The sequence below is a fragment of the Podarcis tiliguerta genome, assembly GCF_965153285.1.
Source record: "Podarcis tiliguerta genome assembly, chromosome: 13".
Classification (NCBI taxonomy): Eukaryota; Metazoa; Chordata; class Lepidosauria; order Squamata; family Lacertidae; genus Podarcis; species Podarcis tiliguerta.
The window spans coordinates 7694755-7716368 of record NC_139546.1 but is presented as its reverse complement, the minus strand read 5'-3'; the positions used below and the strand labels follow the sequence as shown (position 1 = coordinate 7716368).

The window sequence follows — 21614 nt, the reverse complement described above, 5'->3', positions numbered from 1 at the left end:
GTTATGTAGGGAGAGCAGTGTTTTTCTTGGGCACTCCCAGTTACTTACATTTTTCTACACAGGTTGGCTATTTTGCCTGTGCCAAGATGCCCTTGGCTGTGCCATGCGCCTCCACAGGAAGCTCTGGGCCAGACAGGATGCATGGCACCCGGATCACAACAATCTTCTTATTTACCTACGTTTACAATTTATCCTCATCCAAAGTATATTTTGGGGCGGACACATCTAGTTACTTATTTTATTATTCTTTGGTGCCATGTCTTTGCGATCATTGCAAAAGAATGGTCATCCTGATGGATCAAATTTATTCTTGTGCTTGAACGTGTCCCCTGATTGTTGCTAGGTCCAGTATACCTGAAGGAGCGTCTCCACCTCCATCGTTCTGCCCGCACACTGAGGTCCAGCGCCGAGGGCCTTCTGGCGGTTCGCTCGCTTTGAGAAGCCAAGTTACAGGGAACCAGGCAGAGGGCCTTCTTGGTAGTGGCACCCGCCCTGTGGAATGCCCTCCCACCAGATATCAAAGAGAAAAATAACTACCAGACTTTTAGAAGACATCTAAAGGCAGCCCTGTTTAGGGAAGCTTTTAATGTTTAATAGGTTATTGTATTTTAGTGTTTTGTTGGAAGCTGCCCAGAGTGGCTGGGGAAGCCTAGCCAGATGGGCAGGGTATAAATAATAAATTACTTTTATTTATTTATTTATTTATTTATTTATTTATTTATTTATTTATTTATTTATTTATTTATTTATTTTTGCTGGCACCCATCTGTCTCGAGAAACAACGGAGTGTGCCTCTGGGGGTGAAGTTAAAACCACTGAGTTATCAGGAGTGAAGTGCTGTCCCTGGGGCACAAGCCTAGACATTGTGCATGGAGGTCCTGGGCTGCCCAGACGACAAGACCCGCCCCGGCCTCTGAAAGCAGAGCAAGACATTTGGCGCTAGCTTGGCTGTAGGAGTTGCTGGAAGGAGGCATACAAGGTGCCATCTAACCATCTTCAGGACTCAGATTTGGGTAGGGTTCACTCCTTAGCCTTTTCTTCTCCCAAAGATACGCCACAATGCAGCAGAATTTTAATATCAAGAGTTTTTCTTTGCCTAGATGGGCTACCTCCCCAGGTTGGGAAGCCCCATCTCCCCTAGGTCATCCACATCCTCATCATTATTATTCTAGATTTTGTTTCCATCAAAAATGTAGGATCGTGTTATGTAACCCCTGATCAGGGAACACCCCAGGCCGCAACGCATACGTAGGCAGCCGGCGTACCTTGAGGACTATGAATCCAACCTCCTAATGTGGTCTAGTAGCACCCTGTGCATGCACACGAAAGCTCATACCAAGAACTAACTTAGTTGGTCTCTAAGGTGCTACTAGACAATTTTTTTAAAATATATTTCCTTTTTTAAATTATTATATAATTTTATTGTTTTGCTTTAAACAAATACATATAAATATAGACAACCAAAATTACAAAAGAAAATTCCTTAATAATAATAATAATAATGAAAAAAGCTAAATAAATAACTACAAAGAATATCAAAGTACATGGCATAAAACATAAGCCACTATGGGAAAGAAAAAAGAAAAAGGAAAGAAGAAGGATGAGGGGGGGGGGAAAGGGGGGGGGAAGGAAGATGAGCCAAAACACAGGAAAACTCATCTAGTGTACGCTTCCGTCAAGGTCACAACAGATCATAATTCTTATCAATTCTCTCTATCTGCATTCCAAAGAATCCCTCATCCCAGATGGGTGGGGTACAAATAATGTATTATTATTATTATTATAATTATTATTATTATTATCATCATCATCATCATTTTGGTATCAGGGAACATTTCTCTATGAGGTATATATACCGGTGTGTGTGTATGTATGTGTATATATATATATATATATATATACACACACACACACACACTCGCACACATACACACAAATATATATATACATATATATGCTTTCGTAGATTTTCACGGGTACAGGAATGCATACATATATATATATATACACACACACACACACTCGCACACATACACACAAATATATATATATATATATATATTTCTATGTATCTAATCTCACCTTTCACAGGAGGAGGAAGTTAAGGAAACCTCTATTTTTAGTACCACTTATTATTTGGCTTGGAGACCTTGAAGATTCAATTCATGGTTTTATTTGGTTATTAATTATTCCCCCCTTTTTATTATTATTGTTATTTTTAGAAAATCCATAAATTGTTATAGATTAAAAAAAAAATGTTATCTATTAAAAAAGAAGATTCAACCCCGCCGGCCGCCCCCCCCCCCGCATTTCTCTAGGGATGCCCTTTCCGCGCTCCCACTCACCCCCTTGCCCCACGCCAAACCCGCAATATCGCCTTCCGCGCGCGAGTCTACAGAAAACGCGCAGTAGCTCTTTGCTCGGGACTGGGGGCGGGGCGGGGAGGAAAGCGCCTCCGCCTCTCGCTTTCCTTCCTTCGTCGCTGACCCCGCCTCCTCCGATGACGCCACAAACACGCCCGGCCAATGAGCGGTCTCCTCCTCCCCCCGTGGCGAGCTTTTGAAACGGGGTTGAAGGAGAGAGAAAGTCCCGCGCGGCGGAGGCGGCCCCTCCCCTCACGGCTGCCCGAACGTCGCCGCCGCCATGCACTCCCTGGTAAGACGGGGGGGGGGGGAGAGGGAGAAATGGGGGGGCGGGGAGAGGGGGGTAACAGGGGCCCGGCGGGGGGGTATCTGTCTCCCCCCCCCTCAAAAAATCGAGGAAATAATTAGAAATCAATAGTTAAATAACTGACCAATCGCGCCCCCCTTCCAGTATAAATCCTGGCTACGCCTCTCCTGAGGCGATTTCGCTCGCGACAGCCTTTCAGTTTCGCCTCAGTTTCGCTCCTCATTTCTCCCGACTAGATTCGAACTGTCAAAGTTCGCTTGAGGTAACATGGAGCTAACTAACCTACAGCGGTTTCTTTCTTTTTGGGGGCCTGCCAGTGGTTACTAGGACGCCCTAACTTCACTATGGATATCTATCTCCCCTACCCCCACCCTTTTCTTTTATTGTTATTATTATTATTATTAAACTGTGGGTCGTCTCATTCGCCTTTTAGGCAGAATGATTCCGGCTCCAACGTTTCCATTATGCGACCTGAGCAGATTTAGTTGCAGTAAAGCTCTTTAAAAAGGGAATTTTGGTCGTGTTTACATTTTTAAAAACAACCACCAATATGGACACTCAGCATAACATAGCAAGTGTCCATGAGACAGTTACAGTTATTGACAAAAATGATTGGCAAAATATTCAACAGTATAACGAAAAGGTTTAGTAGTGGTAGTAAGGTCATAGACGTTTCGTGGTGTGTGTGGAAGTCATTATTTAGTAAATTTGTACTAGATCTGGTACTAAATCCAAGGTGCATCTGGAAAAAGCTCTGTGTTCATTTACTGACTCATCTGATTTTTCTCCTGAAATATTTACATCGGAGATGTAACAACCCACCTCATCCGCATAGAGGATGATGCCCACTTCTGAGAGTTTGTATTCTTTTGACTACATTGTCTTGCCTTATCCTGAAGTTCCAGTCTCATAATATATATAATAAAATGGATAGCAGACATCCATACCTGGTTTTGCTTGCCAGATTAAATGTCTTAGAAGATTTACCGTCAATTGAAAGCATACCAGCTGAGTTAGTATAGATTATAATGTATGCCAAAACATCTTTCTGCCAGAGGCAGAGCAAGAAATAAAAAGACAATGTATTTAGTACCCTAGGTGAGTCAAGTTATTTTGGCACCTGACGTAGAACATCCCACAAGTGCCTCCCTTCTCCCGTGAAGTGAAAATACAACAATACAACAATAATTAAAGAAATAACAGCTTGCTGCCTTTTCATGACAGCTGCCTTACTCTGCCTAACGGCAAGTCAGGTCCTAACACTCTTCAAATACAGGACAGCTTTTTCAAACTGTTCATTACTGAATGTATAATTTTACTTCTATTAAAGCTGGCTCTTCCTTCACTATGATTATTCAAACTTCTGCTGTTTGTGTGCAGCCTTGAGTTGCCTTGATTATGTTTTGTATAGCTTCGTGGCATATGATTACTGCAATAAATATTGTCATTTTCAAGAAGCATATTCATAAGAATTATTTCTTTTTTGTCATCAGAATCACTTAAAAGATAGCTACAGAGCAAGATACTGCAACAAACAAGGGTAATTAACTTTTGTTTATTAAACTTCTATTATTCTGAAGCAGCCAAAAATGTGGATTTCCAATAGTTAAGTGTACCTCATATGTCAGTATTTCATATCAGCCAGGATCAAAAGAACTGTGCTACTAATTCCACACACCTAAGAAATTTGATGATTGAGCTTATGTTTCTTGAACGTATCCCCACTCCTAATGAATAGTAAACCACTTTTCAAATAGAGTTCAATCATTGCATATCCCATCATGAAATCAAATCACTGTTGTTTGACCGCTTTGTATAATGCAGCATTATCAATGTGCTGAGAAGGCAATATTTGCAGGTTGGAATAATTTTTGAAGTCACTCATATCATTTGTCTTTCCCCCCTGCCAGTCCAAATAAAGTTCCTGATATACAGCAAGGAGAAAATGTATTGAAATATATACAAGACTGCTTTACATGTAAGTTACCTATTTTGTGAATCGTTTACAATGCAGTATGCAATATGTGAACTGTTCTGAAAAAAATAGTTTGATCATGATTCCACAAATTGTGGATGGGATTGGTAGTGAACCATTATTTTCTTCTCAGCTGTAATGTCCAATCCCACTGCAGTACAGCTTGCCACATTTTCTGAACCTATCAGATTCTGTAGTCAGAACCACGGGCCAAATCCACAAATTCTTCACATCTTGTTTGTACCAGAACGTATACATGCGCTGTGTTTTTAAAGCTGTTTTTAAAGGGCTGTTTTAAAGGGCTACTTTAAATTCCTGCCCATGTGCCACAAAAGTGAAAAAGAATCCCACATTTCCAAGAAAGAATAAGATTTATGGTGCCTTAAAGATTGCAGTATGTAAGCAATCTCAGACAACTCACTTGGTTCGCTAAAAAAATAAACAAATCTTACATGCTAAATTAAATACAGGTAGTGAATGTTTTGAGTGGGGTTTGTGTTCCTGATCCTCACATGTGTTGGCAGAGTGCGTGTAAGCCCACTACGCCCCTATTACACCCCTTTTCTGGCCACTTCCAGCGTCGGCATGATGCATGCATCAGTTGGGTGCGCCTAAACCGGCTGTTGCCTGTATAACCAAAGGCAAAAGAGGATGTGCTTGTAGTGGTGTAGAAAGACATGAATTGGGAGAACCTCTAAGCTTTCTAGATCAGTTTCTCTCTGATACTTGTTAAGGTTCTACTACTGTTGTTCAGATGTCACAGTAAGCTATGGCTTAGACAAACATGAATAAGTGTGTTCTCATGGACTCATATGCTTCCTTCCCCCTCTTTCAGCATGGCCAGAAAAATAAATTTGGAAGCTCTTGCTTTTAATTACCCATGATTTATCATGTCATCAACTAATTCATGGTCTGTAAAAAGCTGCTCCCTGCTGCTGTGCTAAGAGCCCAGTCCTAGGGAGAATGAGATGTACCCAAACCCATTAAATCGGGGGGCTTGCTGAGCTCTGTGTAGAATTGTCCCACAAGCTTCATGCCACACAGTCGTATTCCTCTTGAGGAATCTTACTCGTTATATTTTCCACTCCTGGCAGGTTGGCAAACACAATTTTGAATCCCTCAAAAATGGCATTTTGACTTAGGATATTTGTGCCCTTTCTAGCTAAAAGAACCAACGAGCAGGTACTACTAGATTTTTCTACTTAACCATCCCCCCCCCCCCCCAATCTCTTTAGCTTGTGCAGAGGAAAATACAGTATGCTCCCCAAGCATATCATGTTGCTCATCCCCTTGCTCAGACTTCAGTCAAACTCTATCTCATGGGAGAAAGGTAAGTTGTTTCTCTTTTTAATAGGACTTTTTTGTGATTGTCCATGTATCCATGCATGTTATGTCATTTAACATATCCAGTCACGTTTGGTCAGCTGAAGTTGATTAGATTGAAAAAGTGACACTTCTGTTATGCTGCTGGTTTAAAATTTTCTTTTTCTTTGTTAACCCGTGTTACTCAGACATGGACATGGTGTTATTGGTGGTTTATTTGATAACATTTCCCCCTTCAGCCCATGTAAGCTAATCTAAGAGCCCATATGAGCTAATCTGAGGGGAAAGTGATCTGCAGACCAGAGCCACTGCTGCCTTGAAAAGAAAATCCTAGCTGCTGTTCTGCTCTGTTGGATTTGTAACATCCTTAATGGGTGCTAATAAACTGAAGCTGAATTCAGACAAAACTGGGTGAACCGTTGACCTAGTGTTGGTATCATGACATTGGTTTCACAATTTTTGACCTGGCAATATATTGCGACATGATATGTGTGTGTGCGCTATGCCTGACACAAAAAAGATAAGAAATGTGGCAATAGGTGACTCTTTTGGAGTTCCACAACTCAGAAGGTGCTCTTGCTAGTGATCTCTACTACCTCCGTAACATACCACGTGTGTTAGACTCATGAAAGATTGGGACAGCTCCATGATTACTGCAGGAGCCATGAGCTCCTTGAGCTGGTCACAACAGTGTAGCCTCAACATGGATGTTCACACTGTGTGTGTTTTCTCCTGCATTAAGATTGATATTGTATAAGATAGCCAGCATGATTTAGGCAGCCCAAATCTCAGAAACAACATTTTATTTGTGAAGCTTGTTTTTATTGTGTTTATTAACAGTGTATTTTTCTATTATGTTGCCCTTTTGATTGTCAGAAAGAACAGGTAGAGCCAGAACCAAATAAGATTAACTATGTGCAGAATGTATTTAATACCAACATCTTACCATCAGAAGAAGAAAATGACAGGATTTCAGGTGGGCAGCATGATTTTTCAACTGGTAGTCATTTGGGTGAGGATATTAAAACATCGGTCTTTTGTACGTTAATGCTACCAAAACATACTGAAGTACAAAAAAATTGAAATTGAACATAGATCATTTCCAGATAATTTGAAAAGTGAACGTAGCAGTTCCGATCTCTGCTTTGTTTCCATTCCCCATGTAAGAAGTGAGGGAAGGAGAAGAGAGGTGAGTTTTATTATAAAAAAATGTAGGGGTAGCACATTTCAGTCCAAAATTTCTGGGGGCAAGGAGATGGGAGGGGAGCTAAAGAACAGAACCAAATGGAAATGGAGCCCATAGAAACCACATGAAATTTTGCTTTTCAAAAAGGCATTGGGGCGGCAGGTGGAGGACAGAGTGAACAGAATAGCCAACTTGAGTACAAATGTGCAGGTCTGAAGTTGCAGTTCACACTAAATACCTTATTCTGTATGTGTGTGGAATTTTGGAAATCCTTCAGCTGTTCATTATACAGCTTACATAGGGGCCATGTGTGAACTGAGTTACCCCATAACTACGAAATAGCCTTTGTTCACCTGAAGTCTGAGCATCTATATGAGAAGGTCCATCCTTTCCTGTATAAACCTGGAATAATAATAATAATAATAATAATAATAATAATAATTTATTATTTGTACCCCGCCCATCTGGCTGGGTTTCCTCAGCCACTCTGGGCGGCTTCCATAGAAACAAAAAATACAGTAAAATATCACAGATTAAAAACTTCCCTGAACAGGGCTGCCTTAAGATGTCTTCTGAATGTCAGGTAGTTATTTATTGCTTTGACATCTGATGGGAGGGCGTTCCACAGGGCGGGCGCCACTACCGAGAAGGCCCTCTGCCTGGTTCCCTGTAGCTTTGCTTCTCGCAATGAGGGAACCGCAAGAAGGCCCTCGGCGCTGGACCTCAGCGTCCGGGCAGAACGATGGGGGTGGAGACACTCCTTCAGGTACACTGGGCCGAGGCCGTCTGTCTGAGGTTATGATCGGGGGGCCTGCCACATTTGGAGGTTAGGTGGCTCGCTGCAAGAGAGAGGTCTTTCTTCACTGCTGCTTCTTTTTCGGTTTCTATTGATGTTGGCCTATCTGTTTCTAGTCTGAGATTTGTATAGATATTTTATCTTTGCATTATATTAAAAATGAAATATAACATGCCCTCAAGCCTTCTTGATAGAAAATCTTTATTGAAATATTCCAAACTTAATTGGAAAACAAAACAAAATGCAGTGGCACCTTGGTTCTTGAACGGCTTAGTTGTCAAACAAAATAGCTCCCGAACGGTGCAAACCCGGAAGTAAGTGTTCCGGTTTGCGAACGTTTTTCGACGCAGCTTCCGCTTGAGTGCAAGAAGCTCCTGCAGCCAATTGGAAGCCGCGCCTTGGTTTGTGAACAGTTTCAGGAGTTAAATGGACTCCCGGAAGGGATGAAGTTCGAGAACCAAGCTACCACTGTAGCTACTTCTGATTACTTGAGGCATATTTTCCTGGAAAGGAAAAAAAAATGTAACCTGTTCTCAGATGTGGCCAGCTAGGTGCAGCGCCTTTCACCCCACTGTAACTTCACTTGATCTAAACAGTAACCCCCTAGTTGCTCCCCCATTGCCTATTCGGCTATTCAAAGTTCCCGCCAACTCTGGCATCCTCCTTCCTCTTTCTCATAGTGCAGAGACTGTATGCCACCCACCACTCAAAAGATGACAGAGCTCATCTGTCAACAGCATCATCATGTCTCTTCAGGGCATACAGAAGCCTCAGTGATGTTTTGAAATAAGATGAGCCTGTCCTTCTGAAGCACACCCCCTCAAAAGGCGGTGGGAAGGTGTGAATAATCAGTGGTATACTTTCGGTTAAGTGAGACAGTTTTAATCATCATTGCAGCTTTAGCTTTTAAATACCGTATTTTTTGCCCTATAGGACGCACTTTTCCTCCTCCAAAAATGAAGGGGAAATCTGGGTGCATCCTATGGGGCGAATGCAGGCTTTCGCTGAAGCTTGGAGAGCGAGAGGGGTCGGTGCGCACCGACCCCTCTCGCTCTCCAGGCTTCAGGAAGACATCCGCAGCCTAGGCAGCCCTGTGGGAGGTCCCGCAGGGCTGTCTAGGCTGCGGATAGCAGCCTGCTTCCCGGAGCGTCGGGCGCCCTGAAAGCAGAGCGCCCGGCGCTTCAGGAACACATCCGCAGCCTAGGCAGCCCTGCGGGAGGTCCCGCAGGGATGTCTAGGCTGCGGATAGCAGCCTGCTTCCCGGAGCGTCGGGCGCCCTGAAAGCAGAGCGCCCGGCGCTTCGGGAACACACCCGCAGCCTAGGCAGCCCTGTGGGAGGTCCCGCAGGGATGTCTAGGCTGCGGATAGCAGCCTGCTTCCCGGAGCGTCGGGCGCCCTGAAAGCAGAGCGCCCGGCGCTTCGGGAACACACCCGCAGCCTAGGCAGCCCTGTGGGAGTTCCCCGCAGGGCTCCCCACGCTGCGGATAGCAGCCTGCCGCCTGGCGCGAGGGGCGCCCTGAAGCAGAGCGCCCCGCGTGCCGGACAGACATCCGCAGCGTGGGGAGCCCTCCAGGAGTTCTCTTGGAGGAGAGCAGAAGAATACAAATCCATTTTTAAAAAAATGTAGTCTCAATGAACATCCTTTAAAAATCAATAATGAAAAATGTCTGGGCAGGCAATGTTTGGCTGATAATAGTGTGGAATAAAAATAGTTCTTAGGTCAGAAATAGTAACAGTTATCACTATTCTGTTTATTTGGTTTGTTCCACCATTAAAACAGATGCAGCAACGTTAAAAGGTGCTGAAACACCAAGCAGTGAGCATGTGGATTCCATAGATGAGGATGTCCCAGTGATGTTTGGAATACCTGCTTTCCTGAATGAGGACAAAGAGAAATCTCATACGGAAATGTAAGTTCTGATGAAAATTAAATATTGTGCAGCAATATTTATGTTCCCACTTAACATCACACTGACGAGTAAACAAATGGCCAACTTCTATAGTATAATTGAAGGCATACACGTTTGGACTAGCTTGGAAGAAGGACTTGGTTTTGCCTGTAATGGTACACTGGGTTTCAGAGGTTGTTTCAGGGTATTGAGATAAACCTGGAAAACCAAAATACAGTGGTGCCTTGCAAGATGAAAAGAATCCGTTCCGCGAGTCTCTTCGTCTAGCGGTTTTTTCGTCTTGCGAAGCAACCCTATTAGCGGATTAGCGCTATTAGCGGTTTAGCGGCTATTAAAGGCTTAAGGGATTAGCGGATTAGCTGCTAAAAGGCTATTAGCAGTTTAGTGCCTTAGAAAAAGGGGGTGGGGAGCGAAAAAAAATCGCAGCAACTCGCAAGACATTTTTGTCTTGCGAAGCAAGCCCATAGGAAATTCGTTTTGCGAAGCACCTCCAAAACGGAAAACCCTTTCATCTAGCGGGTTTTCCGTCTTGCGAGGCATTCGTCTTGCGGGGCATCACTGTATCAGTGTGGCTTAATTCACCCCCCCAAAATTGGTTGCATCTTTATTTTTATTGATTGGATTTATATCCTACCTTTCCTCCCAAAGGAGCCCAAGGTGGCATGAAGAAGCACGTGATAAAGATTCACAGAGCAGCACAGATGCTAGAGAATCTGAGGAGCATCATGCAAGGAAAGAAACAAAGGAGCTTTCAGCGTGTTTTGCTATCTCTTCCTGTCAAAAGAAAATAGCAGAGTCTGTAGCATCATTAGATGCCATGACAAGATCTTCTAAAGAACGGTGAGATAAGTTTTGTACTGGAAGCATAATATTACTGTACAGTGGTGCCTCGCAAGACGAAAAGAATCCGTTCCGCGAGTCTTTTCGTCTTGCGGTTTTTTCGTCTTGCGAAGCAAGCCCATTAGCGGATTAGCGCTATTAGCGCTATTGACATTTTAAGGGCTAAAAACGGCTTTTTAAGGCTTAAGGGATTAGCGGTTTTGCTGCTAAAATGCTTTTAGCAGCTTAGCGCTTCAGAAAAAGGGGTTTTGGAGCGAAAAAAAATCGCAAGGATTTTCGTCAATTTTCGTCTTGCGAAGCAAGCCCATAGGGAAATTCGTCTTGCGAAGCGCCTCTGCAAATGGAAAACCCTTTCGCCTTGCGGGTTTTCCGTCTTGCGAGGCATTCGTCTTGCAGGGCACCACTGTATTTTAATTTTGTGTAAGGTGTTTGAGCATTTGTAATTTGAAACATAGCCACCGAATTACGTTGGCATCCATCTGTCTCGGGAAACAATGGAGTGTGCCTCTGGGGGTGAAGTTAAATCACTGAGTTAACAGGAGTGAAGTGATGTCCCTGGGGCACAAACCTGGACATTGTGTATGCTGCCCAAACAACAAGACCCAATCCCCCCCCCCGGCCTCCTTAATGTGATTCAAAGGAAAGCAGAGCAAGACATCTGGCGCTAGCTTGGTATTTATTTATTTTATTGTTTCTTTTAACTTCCCTTAGGGGACATGTCCACCACATGTGGAATAAGGTTCCCTCATTTTGTCTGCATCCTCAGCGCTTATTGCTGATATTTATTTATTTATTTTGGCTGATTTGGATGGGGTCAGGTACCATCTAAAAATCAGTTAACACGTGGTGAATTTTAAGTCTTTTCCCATAATTTCCCCCATTTTTCATCTTGATTGGATAGCCACAGTTGTGTGCCCATTTCACCTTCACCTCCTAGTCCTTAAGGTTCCAGTCCAGTAATAATCTGTGTGGTTTTGATAATATCTTTGTATTATTTAATATTATCTTTTGTAAAAAAATCCGCTGTCTTCGTGTCAAGTCCATTTTTTTTTAAAAAAAAATCTTTATTGAGTTTATAAACAAAATAATAATAAGAAATCCTCATGGCTGGCATTTTCCTTCCCTTTTTTGGAGATGTTGGTGCGCGTTGTTTAATTGAATAAACAAAAGTATATTGGATCTCCTGTCTGCAGGCTCTTATTGGCATCAGCAGCACCTGGGACAATAAAAAGGTCTGATTAAGAAAGAAAGTATACTGCAAAAGTAGAGGCTTTCTGACAGAAGAATGAGTAACAACATATGGTATTAATACAACAGTGGTATGGTGCAGAGATCTTCTGTAACTTCCCTTTCTCTAGGGGAGAGGTCTGGCAATGTGTAGATTCTTTGGGAGAGGGATATGATGGCAGTTTTTCTGTCAGGTCTCTGAGCAGGCATGAATATGGGAACGTGCGCAAACCAGGGACTCCCCTTTTCACTTAGACCATCATCTTTTTGTCTCAGATTATGGACCTCAGATTATGCCCCAGAGTTTCATCTCGGAAGCTGTCCAGATCACACTGTGCTACTTAATAGCCAACTAAATACCACCTGAAACAATTTGAAGTAATTATATCAGGGTTGTATCCAGTACTGTACTCTCGCACTCCCACCTCAAACTCTGTAGAGCAACCAAATTTGTATTTTGTAGAGCTAACCTTTGCAGCTTATTCTCATTTTAATTCCTGTATCCATTTCCACATAATCATACGCACAGAGACCCTAAAGATGACAAGTTGCTTATCTATATAGCTGAACTGAACATCTCCTCCCAGTTTTAGCTCTAGGAAGTTAAGAGATGATACTCCATGCTGGCACAAGATCCCACTACGCAGCTTCACAGAGGACCACTCAAAGACCAACACTTTCTGATAAAGAACCTATGTTTTTCTTTCCTTAAGGAATCTCATTATGTTAAACATTTCCAAATTGCCTGAGGGATTGTATTTTTCTGATCAATAGTGGGAGAAGTCCTTTGGTATTCTTTAGCAGTGGAAGCTGCTGAGTTTTCCTGTTACTATCAGGCCCTCAATGTTGTTTTTAATATTAATTATTGGGATATATATACATATATATATATATATATATATATATATATATGCAGGCTTTGGTGTCCTCGGGTGTCTTCCCGTGTAAAAGTTGGGGTGTCTAGGCGACGTTTCGACGAGGTCTCACTCGTCATCTTCAGGCTGGTGCTTTCGGCTTCTTGTTACTGGAACAGAGCAGGATCTCAGTGTTTGAGTTCCTATAAATACTGTTGAGGAGGTGTGGAGTATAGCCTCCAATGTTCTGGGCAGAGAGGAGGTTCCCAGGCTAGTGTGCCTTTTCTTCTTTTGTTCCTTAATTACTTGAGGGATATCTTGAGTGATTTCTTGAGTGATTTCCTGAATCCCACTTAGGTGGGTCATTAGGTGTGGATTAGTTGCTAAAGCCTTCGTGTCTTGAACTCTTGAACTTTGTGAAGAGTTTTTCTGAGAAGATGGCTGTACTGCACTTGGTTGTGCTCTGGCTTGGCTTCGTGTATAGGGGCGAGCTGTGGTTTTGTGGCCTGTGCCAGCCAGATCTGTGTAGGGATTGCAGGGGGGTGCAGCATCCGGAGGTGCCACCCTGGTTTGGCTACTGGATGGTGTCTGTAATTTATCTGTGGAGAGGGTCTGGGTTTGGGTCTGGTGTGGTTGATTGGTGATGGCGTTCTGTGTGCCTCTGGATCTGGTGTCAGATTTTGTGGGGAGGGCTAATTTCCAGATGTCTGGCAAGCGGGATGTGTCGTCACGCTTGTTCATGTTGTGAGGGTGTTTCTCTATCTCGATGGCTTCCATGATTATTCTCTTGTGGTGATGTTCCATGTTAAAGAGCAATTTGGAATCTGCAAAATTAATTTCGTGTCCTGTTTCTTTCATGTGTTGGAAAAGAGAGGAAGTTTTTTCTTCTTTTTTGACGGCATTCTTGTGTTCTGCGATCCGTGCATTTATTCGTCTGTTTGTTTGTCCAATGTACGTGGCTGGGCAGACTTTGCAGGGTATTTCATAGACCCCTTGGTTTTCCAACTGAATTTTATCCTTGGGGTTTCTGAGGATATTGGCTATTTTTTGGTTGGTGCAAAAGGCTGTTTTGATATTGTGTTTATGGAGGATTTTGCTAATTTTATCTGTAGTGCCCTTGATATAAGGAAGGAGGGCTATGCCATTGTTTTCTTCTGTGTCTTGGTTTTTGGGGGGTGTTTCTTTTTGGATTAGCTTCGTAACCCTGTTTTGCTGGTATCCATTGGCAATTAACACATTTGAGAGATTCTGTAACTCAGTTGTCAAGTGGTCTTCGTCAGCCAGGCGTTTGGTTCTGGAGATGAGAGTCTTGGCTACGGAGTTTATTTGTGCAGGGTGGTGGTGTGATTGTGCATGTAAGTAGCGGTTGGTGTGTGTTTTTTTCCGGTAGATAGTGTGTCCTAGGGAGCCATCTGTGTGCCTCTGGATCTGGTGTCAGATTTTGTGGGGAGGGCTAATTTCCAGATGTCTGGCAAGCGGGATGTGTCGTCACGCTTGTTCATGTTGTGAGGGTGTTTCTCTATCTCGATGGCTTCCATGATTATTCTCTTGTGGTGATGTTCCATGTTAAAGAGCAATTTGGAATCTGCAAAATTAATTTCGTGTCCTGTTTCTTTCATGTGTTGGAAAAGAGAGGAAGTTTTTTCTTCTTTTTTGACGGCATTCTTGTGTTCTGCGATCCGTGCATTTATTCGTCTGTTTGTTTGTCCAATGTACGTGGCTGGGCAGACTTTGCAGGGTATTTCATAGACCCCTTGGTTTTCCAACTGAATTTTATCCTTGGGGTTTCTGAGGATATTGGCTATTTTTTGGTTGGTGCAAAAGGCTGTTTTGATATTGTGTTTATGGAGGATTTTGCTAATTTTATCTGTAGTGCCCTTGATATAAGGAAGGAGGGCTATGCCATTGTTTTCTTCTGTGTCTTGGTTTTTGGGGGGTGTTTCTTTTTGGATTAGCTTCGTAACCCTGTTTTGCTGGTATCCATTGGCAATTAACACATTTGAGAGATTCTGTAACTCAGTTGTCAAGTGGTCTTCGTCAGCCAGGCGTTTGGTTCTGGAGATGAGAGTCTTGGCTACGGAGTTTATTTGTGCAGGGTGGTGGTGTGATTGTGCATGTAAGTAGCGGTTGGTGTGTGTTTTTTTCCGGTAGATAGTGTGTCCTAGGGAGCCATCAGGTTTTTTGTAGATTAGGACGTCAAGGAAGGGAAGTTGGTTGTTGGCTTCTATTTCCATAGTGAATTGTATTTTGGGGTGTAGGCTGTTGAGATGTGTGAGGAAGCTATCCAGTTTTTCCTTCCCGTGTGGCCAAATTACAAAGGTGTCGTCAACATATCTGAGCCAAAGTTTGGGTTTGTGTTCTGACTTGTCTAAAGCATTGGTTTCAAAGTGTTCCATGTACAGGTTAGCGATGACCGGTGAGAGGGGTGATCCCATAGGTGCTCCTTCTATCTGTTTGTATCTTTGTCCATTGTGGATGAAGTACGTGTTGGTTAGGCAGTGGTTGGTCAGGTCCAAGATGTATTCGGGGGGATTGTATTTGTTTTGAATGGCTGTCAAGGCTTCATTAATGGGCACTTGTGTGAAGAGAGATACAACATCGAAGCTCACAAGTAGGTCATTGGGTTGTAGGTTTTGCTTCTTTATTGTTTCTATGAACTGGAAGGAGTTTGGAACGTGTGAAGAGATGGATTCTGCATAGGGCTGAAGTTGCTTGGCGAGAAATTTAGCGAGATTTTGTAGAGGTGAGCCTATGGAGCTGACTATTGGTCTGAGTGGTGTTCCTTCTTTGTGTATCTTGGGGAGGCCGTAGAGTTTGGGGCATCTGGATGATTTTTCTCTGGGGATGATTCTTAGCTTGATTTCTTCACTGATAGGAGAGGCTTTTATTTTGGATTTGGTGGTTTTTTCCAGATAGGTGGTGGGATCTGTTTTTATAGGTTGGTAGGTAGGGTCTTGGAGTAGATTTGATAGTTTTGCTTGGTAGTCCGATGTGTTCATCACAACAGTGGCATTACCTTTGTCTGCTGGGAGAATGATTATGTTGTTGTCTTTCCTCAGGTTGGTGAGTGCTTTCTGTTCTTCTTTGTGTAAATTGCTTCTGGGTGGTTTGCTGGAGCAGAGGATGTTGGTGACTTCAAGTCTGATTTTATTGGCTTCATCTGGATTGATTTTGGTTAGGCTAGCTTCGACTCCGCATATGATGTTTTCCGTGGGGATGCGTCTCGGGGCGACTGCAAAGTTGAAACCTTTGGAGAGTGCTTTGGTTTCAGTTGAGGTGAGGATCCTGTCTGATATGTTATGTACTGTTTGTTTCATGGGTTGTTGTGGAGGGTGGCTGGGCTTCTGGCGTTTCTCTAGTTTGTGGAGTTTGTTGGTGTGTGTGTCTGTCTTGTGTGAGGTCTCCGTTTCAGCTCTCCAGACGGCTAGTTGTTTGCATTTGTCCCAGAGTGCAGGGTGGATTTTGTTACAGAGTTTGAGGTGAAGAGTGAGTAGATCTTTGTTGGTTTGGTTTAGTAGGTATCTTTTCTTGTGTAGTTCGTTTCTGATTAGAGATAGTTCAGTTCGTTTCAGGATCCTTTCGGTAGCTGGGGTTTTAGAGTGGAATTTAAGTTGGAAGCATGTGGGAATTAAGTTGTTGTCTCGGCAGTTGCGTAGGAACAAGAGATCACATAAGATGGTGGCTCTTCGGATTTCTAGTTTCTCGTAGGTTCTTGTCAGCTGGAAGGTTTCCTCCCCGTAGAGGTGAGATATTTGCTTTCGTAGATTTTCACGGGTACAGGAATGCAGGTTTTGGTGTCCTCGGGTGTCTTCCCGTGTAAAAGTTGGGGTGTCTAGGCGACGTTTCGACGAGGTCTCACTCGTCATCTTCAGGCTGGTGCTTTCGGCTTCTTGTTACTGGAACAGAGCAGGATCTCAGTGTTTGAGTTCCTATAAATACTGTTGAGGAGGTGTGGAGTATAGCCTCCAATGTTCTGGGCAGAGAGGAGGTTCCCAGGCTAGTGTGCCTTTTCTTCTTTTGTTCCTTAATTACTTGAGGGATATCTTGAGTGATTTCTTGAGTGATTTCCTGAATCCCACTTAGGTGGGTCATTAGGTGTGGATTAGTTGCTAAAGCCTTCGTGTCTTGAACTCTTGAACTTTGTGAAGAGTTTTTCTGAGAAGATGGCTGTACTGCACTTGGTTGTGCTCTGGCTTGGCTTCGTGTATAGGGGCGAGCTGTGGTTTTGTGGCCTGTGCCAGCCAGATCTGTGTAGGGATTGCAGGGGGGTGCAGCATCCGGAGGTGCCACCCTGGTTTGGCTACTGGATGGTGTCTGTAATTTATCTGTGGAGAGGGTCTGGGTTTGGGTCTGGTGTGGTTGATTGGTGATGGCGTTCTGTGTGCCTCTGGATCTGGTGTCAGATTTTGTGGGGAGGGCTAATTTCCAGATGTCTGGCAAGCGGGATGTGTCGTCACGCTTGTTCATGTTGTGAGGGTGTTTCTCTATCTCGATGGCTTCCATGATTATTCTCTTGTGGTGATGTTCCATGTTAAAGAGCAATTTGGAATCTGCAAAATTAATTTCGTGTCCTGTTTCTTTCATGTGTTGGAAAAGAGAGGAAGTTTTTTCTTCTTTTTTGACGGCATTCTTGTGTTCTGCGATCCGTGCATTTATTCGTCTGTTTGTTTGTCCAATGTACGTGGCTGGGCAGACTTTGCAGGGTATTTCATAGACCCCTTGGTTTTCCAACTGAATTTTATCCTTGGGGTTTCTGAGGATATTGGCTATTTTTTGGTTGGTGCAAAAGGCTGTTTTGATATTGTGTTTATGGAGGATTTTGCTAATTTTATCTGTAGTGCCCTTGATATAAGGAAGGAGGGCTATGCCATTGTTTTCTTCTGTGTCTTGGTTTTTGGGGGGTGTTTCTTTTTGGATTAGCTTCGTAACCCTGTTTTGCTGGTATCCATTGGCAATTAACACATTTGAGAGATTCTGTAACTCAGTTGTCAAGTGGTCTTCGTCAGCCAGGCGTTTGGTTCTGGAGATGAGAGTCTTGGCTACGGAGTTTATTTGTGCAGGGTGGTGGTGTGATTGTGCATGTAAGTAGCGGTTGGTGTGTGTTTTTTTCCGGTAGATAGTGTGTCCTAGGGAGCCATCAGGTTTTTTGTAGATTAGGACGTCAAGGAAGGGAAGTTGGTTGTTGGCTTCTATTTCCATAGTGAATTGTATTTTGGGGTGTAGGCTGTTGAGATGTGTGAGGAAGCTATCCAGTTTTTCCTTCCCGTGTGGCCAAATTACAAAGGTGTCGTCAACATATCTGAGCCAAAGTTTGGGTTTGTGTTCTGACTTGTCTAAAGCATTGGTTTCAAAGTGTTCCATGTACAGGTTAGCGATGACCGGTGAGAGGGGTGATCCCATAGGTGCTCCTTCTATCTGTTTGTATCTTTGTCCATTGTGGATGAAGTACGTGTTGGTTAGGCAGTGGTTGGTCAGGTCCAAGATGTATTCGGGGGGATTGTATTTGTTTTGAATGGCTGTCAAGGCTTCATTAATGGGCACTTGTGTGAAGAGAGATACAACATCGAAGCTCACAAGTAGGTCATTGGGTTGTAGGTTTTGCTTCTTTATTGTTTCTATGAACTGGAAGGAGTTTGGAACGTGTGAAGAGATGGATTCTGCATAGGGCTGAAGTTGCTTGGCGAGAAATTTAGCGAGATTTTGTAGAGGTGAGCCTATGGAGCTGACTATTGGTCTGAGTGGTGTTCCTTCTTTGTGTATCTTGGGGAGGCCGTAGAGTTTGGGGCATCTGGATGATTTTTCTCTGGGGATGATTCTTAGCTTGATTTCTTCACTGATAGGAGAGGCTTTTATTTTGGATTTGGTGGTTTTTTCCAGATAGGTGGTGGGATCTGTTTTTATAGGTTGGTAGGTAGGGTCTTGGAGTAGATTTGATAGTTTTGCTTGGTAGTCCGATGTGTTCATCACAACAGTGGCATTACCTTTGTCTGCTGGGAGAATGATTATGTTGTTGTCTTTCCTCAGGTTGGTGAGTGCTTTCTGTTCTTCTTTGTGTAAATTGCTTCTGGGTGGTTTGCTGGAGCAGAGGATGTTGGTGACTTCAAGTCTGATTTTATTGGCTTCATCTGGATTGATTTTGGTTAGGCTAGCTTCGACTCCGCATATGATGTTTTCCGTGGGGATGCGTCTCGGGGCGACTGCAAAGTTGAAACCTTTGGAGAGTGCTTTGGTTTCAGTTGAGGTGAGGATCCTGTCTGATATGTTATGTACTGTTTGTTTCATGGGTTGTTGTGGAGGGTGGCTGGGCTTCTGGCGTTTCTCTAGTTTGTGGAGTTTGTTGGTGTGTGTGTCTGTCTTGTGTGAGGTCTCCGTTTCAGCTCTCCAGACGGCTAGTTGTTTGCATTTGTCCCAGAGTGCAGGGTGGATTTTGTTACAGAGTTTGAGGTGAAGAGTGAGTAGATCTTTGTTGGTTTGGTTTAGTAGGTATCTTTTCTTGTGTAGTTCGTTTCTGATTAGAGATAGTTCAGTTCGTTTCAGGATCCTTTCGGTAGCTGGGGTTTTAGAGTGGAATTTAAGTTGGAAGCATGTGGGAATTAAGTTGTTGTCTCGGCAGTTGCGTAGGAACAAGAGATCACATAAGATGGTGGCTCTTCGGATTTCTAGTTTCTCGTAGGTTCTTGTCAGCTGGAAGGTTTCCTCCCCGTAGAGGTGAGATATTTGCTTTCGTAGATTTTCACGGGTACAGGAATGCAGGTTTTGGTGTCCTCGGGTGTCTTCCCGTGTAAAAGTTGGGGTGTCTAGGCGACGTTTCGACGAGGTCTCACTCGTCATCTTCAGGCTGGTGCTTTCGGCTTCTTGTTACTGGAACAGAGCAGGATCTCAGTGTTTGAGTTCCTATAAATACTGTTGAGGAGGTGTGGAGTATAGCCTCCAATGTTCTGGGCAGAGAGGAGGTTCCCAGGCTAGTGTGCCTTTTCTTCTTTTGTTCCTTAATTACTTGAGGGATATCTTGAGTGATTTCTTGAGTGATTTCCTGAATCCCACTTAGGTGGGTCATTAGGTGTGGATTAGTTGCTAAAGCCTTCGTGTCTTGAACTCTTGAACTTTGTGAAGAGTTTTTCTGAGAAGATGGCTGTACTGCACTTGGTTGTGCTCTGGCTTGGCTTCGTGTATAGGGGCGAGCTGTGGTTTTGTGGCCTGTGCCAGCCAGATCTGTGTAGGGATTGCAGGGGGGTGCAGCATCCGGAGGTGCCACCCTGGTTTGGCTACTGGATGGTGTCTGTAATTTATCTGTGGAGAGGGTCTGGGTTTGGGTCTGGTGTGGTTGATTGGTGATGGCGTTCTGTGTGCCTCTGGATCTGGTGTCAGATTTTGTGGGGAGGGCTAATTTCCAGATGTCTGGCAAGCGGGATGTGTCGTCACGCTTGTTCATGTTGTGAGGGTGTTTCTCTATCTCGATGGCTTCCATGATTATTCTCTTGTGGTGATGTTCCATGTTAAAGAGCAATTTGGAATCTGCAAAATTAATTTCGTGTCCTGTTTCTTTCATGTGTTGGAAAAGAGAGGAAGTTTTTTCTTCTTTTTTGACGGCATTCTTGTGTTCTGCGATCCGTGCATTTATTCGTCTGTTTGTTTGTCCAATGTACGTGGCTGGGCAGACTTTGCAGGGTATTTCATAGACCCCTTGGTTTTCCAACTGAATTTTATCCTTGGGGTTTCTGAGGATATTGGCTATTTTTTGGTTGGTGCAAAAGGCTGTTTTGATATTGTGTTTATGGAGGATTTTGCTAATTTTATCTGTAGTGCCCTTGATATAAGGAAGGAGGGAAGGAAAAACTGGATAGCTTCCTCACACATCTCAACAGCCTACACCCCAAAATACAATTCACTATGGAAATAGAAGCCAACAACCAACTTCCCTTCCTTGACGTCCTAATCTACAAAAAACCTGATGGCTCCCTAGGACACACTATCTACCGGAAAAAAACACACACCAACCGCTACTTACATGCACAATCACACCACCACCCTGCACAAATAAACTCCGTAGCCAAGACTCTCATCTCCAGAACCAAACGCCTGGCTGACGAAGACCACTTGACAACTGAGTTACAGAATCTCTCAAATGTGTTAATTGCCAATGGATACCAGCAAAACAGGGTTACGAAGCTAATCCAAAAAGAAACACCCCCCAAAAACCAAGACACAGAAGAAAACAATGGCATAGCCCTCCTTCCTTATATCAAGGGCACTACAGATAAAATTAGCAAAATCCTCCATAAACACAATATCAAAACAGCCTTTTGCACCAACCAAAAAATAGCCAATATCCTCAGAAACCCCAAGGATAAAATTCAGTTGGAAAACCAAGGGGTCTATGAAATACCCTGCAAAGTCTGCCCAGCCACGTACATTGGACAAACAAACAGACGAATAAATGCACGGATCGCAGAACACAAGAATGCCGTCAAAAAAGAAGAAAAAACTTCCTCTCTTTTCCAACACATGAAAGAAACAGGACACGAAATTAATTTTGCAGATTCCAAATTGCTCTTTAACATGGAACATCACCACAAGAGAATAATCATGGAAGCCATCGAGATAGAGAAACACCCTCACAACATGAACAAGCGTGACGACACATCCCGCTTGCCAGACATCTGGAAATTAGCCCTCCCCACAAAATCTGACACCAGATCCAGAGGCACACAGAACGCCATCACCAATCAACCACACCAGACCCAAACCCAGACCCTCTCCACAGATAAATTACAGACACCATCCAGTAGCCAAACCAGGGTGGCACCTCCGGATGCTGCACCCCCCTGCAATC

The 21614-nt window shown here is 43.5% G+C and overlaps 1 protein-coding gene across 4 annotated transcripts in view; it reads left to right on the top strand.

Moving 5' to 3' along the window:
* Positions 1–2405: 2405 nt before the first annotated feature.
* The window catches only part of CENPC (centromere protein C), a gene marked incomplete at its 3' end in the record, with an annotated part of 540346 nt that continues 521137 nt past the window's right edge, over positions 2406–21614 (top strand). For all 4 annotated transcript variants that reach the window (XR_014503952.1, XR_014503953.1, XM_083407601.1 and 1 more), the window contains exons 1-7: positions 2406–2655; positions 4164–4210; positions 4581–4648; positions 5881–5975; positions 6845–6944; positions 9731–9860; positions 10509–10700. Coding sequence is in view for 2 of the 4 variants with exons in the window: in XM_083407601.1 (XP_083263727.1) it covers positions 2644–2655; positions 4164–4210; positions 4581–4648; positions 5881–5975; positions 6845–6944; positions 9731–9860; positions 10509–10700 (644 nt within the window). The remainder of the gene's footprint in view (positions 2656–4163; positions 4211–4580; positions 4649–5880; positions 5976–6844; positions 6945–9730; positions 9861–10508; positions 10701–21614) is intronic.